Raw genomic sequence first — 1,535 nt, 5'->3', positions numbered from 1 at the left:
TTGTAAAGTTCAACCTCGTCCACTGCCAATCCAAATTTCGCTAAGAACAATAAAACTTATTTGCTGTTTAATTTGGTTTAGGACTAACAAAAAGCTATCAAAATTTTGCCTCATACTTTGTATATTGGCATAAATTAAATTCTTGTTTAAATTATTATGTGAAAATAAAAAACTATTGAAGCCGATCTGATCTGAGTTTGTTGTTGTTTGCATACTAACTTGAGTTAGTTAATACTTATCTATGAACATGCGGTACGTTTAGGTGCAACTTAAAAGTTTAACTGAGTCTGTCCATGTCCTCATAGGAGTTAATCTTCTTCACTGGCTGACCCTCGGCTTTCCTGGCAAAAAATTTTCCGCCTCGGCACCAGATGAACTTGTAGTCGAGTTCTCGGCCCTTCTGCTTCAGTTTGGAGAGGAACTGCTTGTTTTCCGGCGAGAGATGGTCGTTGACAAACACGCGTTGAACTGGGAAGTGCTGGTTGATGTCTCGAGCCGTCAGACTCTTCCTCTGCCGGAACCCTGCCATCCACTGCTCCTTGATCTTCCTGGCCGTGAACTGGACGATGACGGAGGGCTCCCGGTCGGTTCTGTAGGAGGGCACCCGGTGCGCAGCGGCCACATCCGTCTCCTTTACCTCCACACCAAGCGCTGCTCCCACATCCGTCAGCAGATCTGTGATATTCTCACCCTTCGACTGTGGCACATCGCTGATCTCTATGTTGTTCACCCTGGTGTATTGCTCTAGGTTTCGCATCCTCTCCCGCAGTCCCACAACTTCATTGTTCAAGGCCTGGTTATTTGCCTTCAGCGCCTGGTTTTCATTTTGAACTTCTGTCAGCTTCTTTTTAATCTCCTCCATCAATAGGTTTGATGCGTCTAACATATTGGAAACATACTGCACAGATGTAGAAAGCTCGGTTACTTCATTTTTGAAAACAGCTATTTCACTAAAAACCTCCTTTTTGAAACTCTCCATGACATTGATAAGGAAGTCCTTCGTCAAGGGATCAGAAGTTGATATATTTGATTTCACACTTCCAAGGGTTGATGATTTACCTTTACACGAAGCACACTTCCAGTCCTTGGTATTCCGCTTGATTTTTTCCTCGCTCTCAGTTTTCACACAATGAAGATGAAAACTATTTTCACATGCAGTGCACTTAATGCTGCTAGCATCACTACACACAATACCGCAGACGCCACAGAGTGCCATTTCACAATAAATGAATAAAAGTTACTGTTCGGCAGACTAAAACACGCACGGAGTGTACATAACACGTGCACGCGGTGACTTGACCTTGACTCGGTACGAGCACTACACGGAGAGCTCTTATCGGCTCGGCTGACTGAGCTGGACTGATGTCTCCTTGTGTAATTAATTTTAAATAGATACTTTAAATTTTTTAAATATTTAATTACAACTTGCATTACCATAGTTTATGAAATTTAAATTCTGTCAATGCAATCTTATTACCTTCCAAAATGTCAGTAATGGTTCTGAAATTGTTATAAATTCGTTACTTAATTGTTTA

At 41.8% G+C, this 1,535-nt stretch overlaps 1 protein-coding gene across 1 annotated transcript; it reads right to left on the bottom strand.

The window, feature by feature from the left end:
- Nucleotides 1-277: 277 nt before the first annotated feature.
- On the bottom strand, nucleotides 278-1,216 carry LOC124374433. The gene has a single exon (XM_046832645.1). It carries the CDS (start codon nucleotides 1,214-1,216, stop codon nucleotides 278-280), a length of 939 nt encoding a protein of 312 aa, XP_046688601.1.
- Nucleotides 1,217-1,535: the final 319 nt, after the last annotated feature.

Source organism: Homalodisca vitripennis, unplaced genomic scaffold (genome assembly GCF_021130785.1).
Source record: "Homalodisca vitripennis isolate AUS2020 unplaced genomic scaffold, UT_GWSS_2.1 ScUCBcl_8389;HRSCAF=16484, whole genome shotgun sequence".
Lineage (NCBI taxonomy): Eukaryota > Metazoa > Arthropoda > Insecta > Hemiptera > Cicadellidae > Homalodisca > Homalodisca vitripennis.
The sequence above is the reverse complement of the archived record's forward strand: the minus strand, read 5'-3'. Positions and strand labels throughout refer to the sequence as shown.

Bases quoted from the DNA above. Each gene is read 5' to 3' on its own strand.
- LOC124374433 (XM_046832645.1), bottom strand. From the start codon at position 1,216: ATGGCACTCTGTGGCGTCTGCGGTATTGTGTGTAGTGATGCTAGCAGC.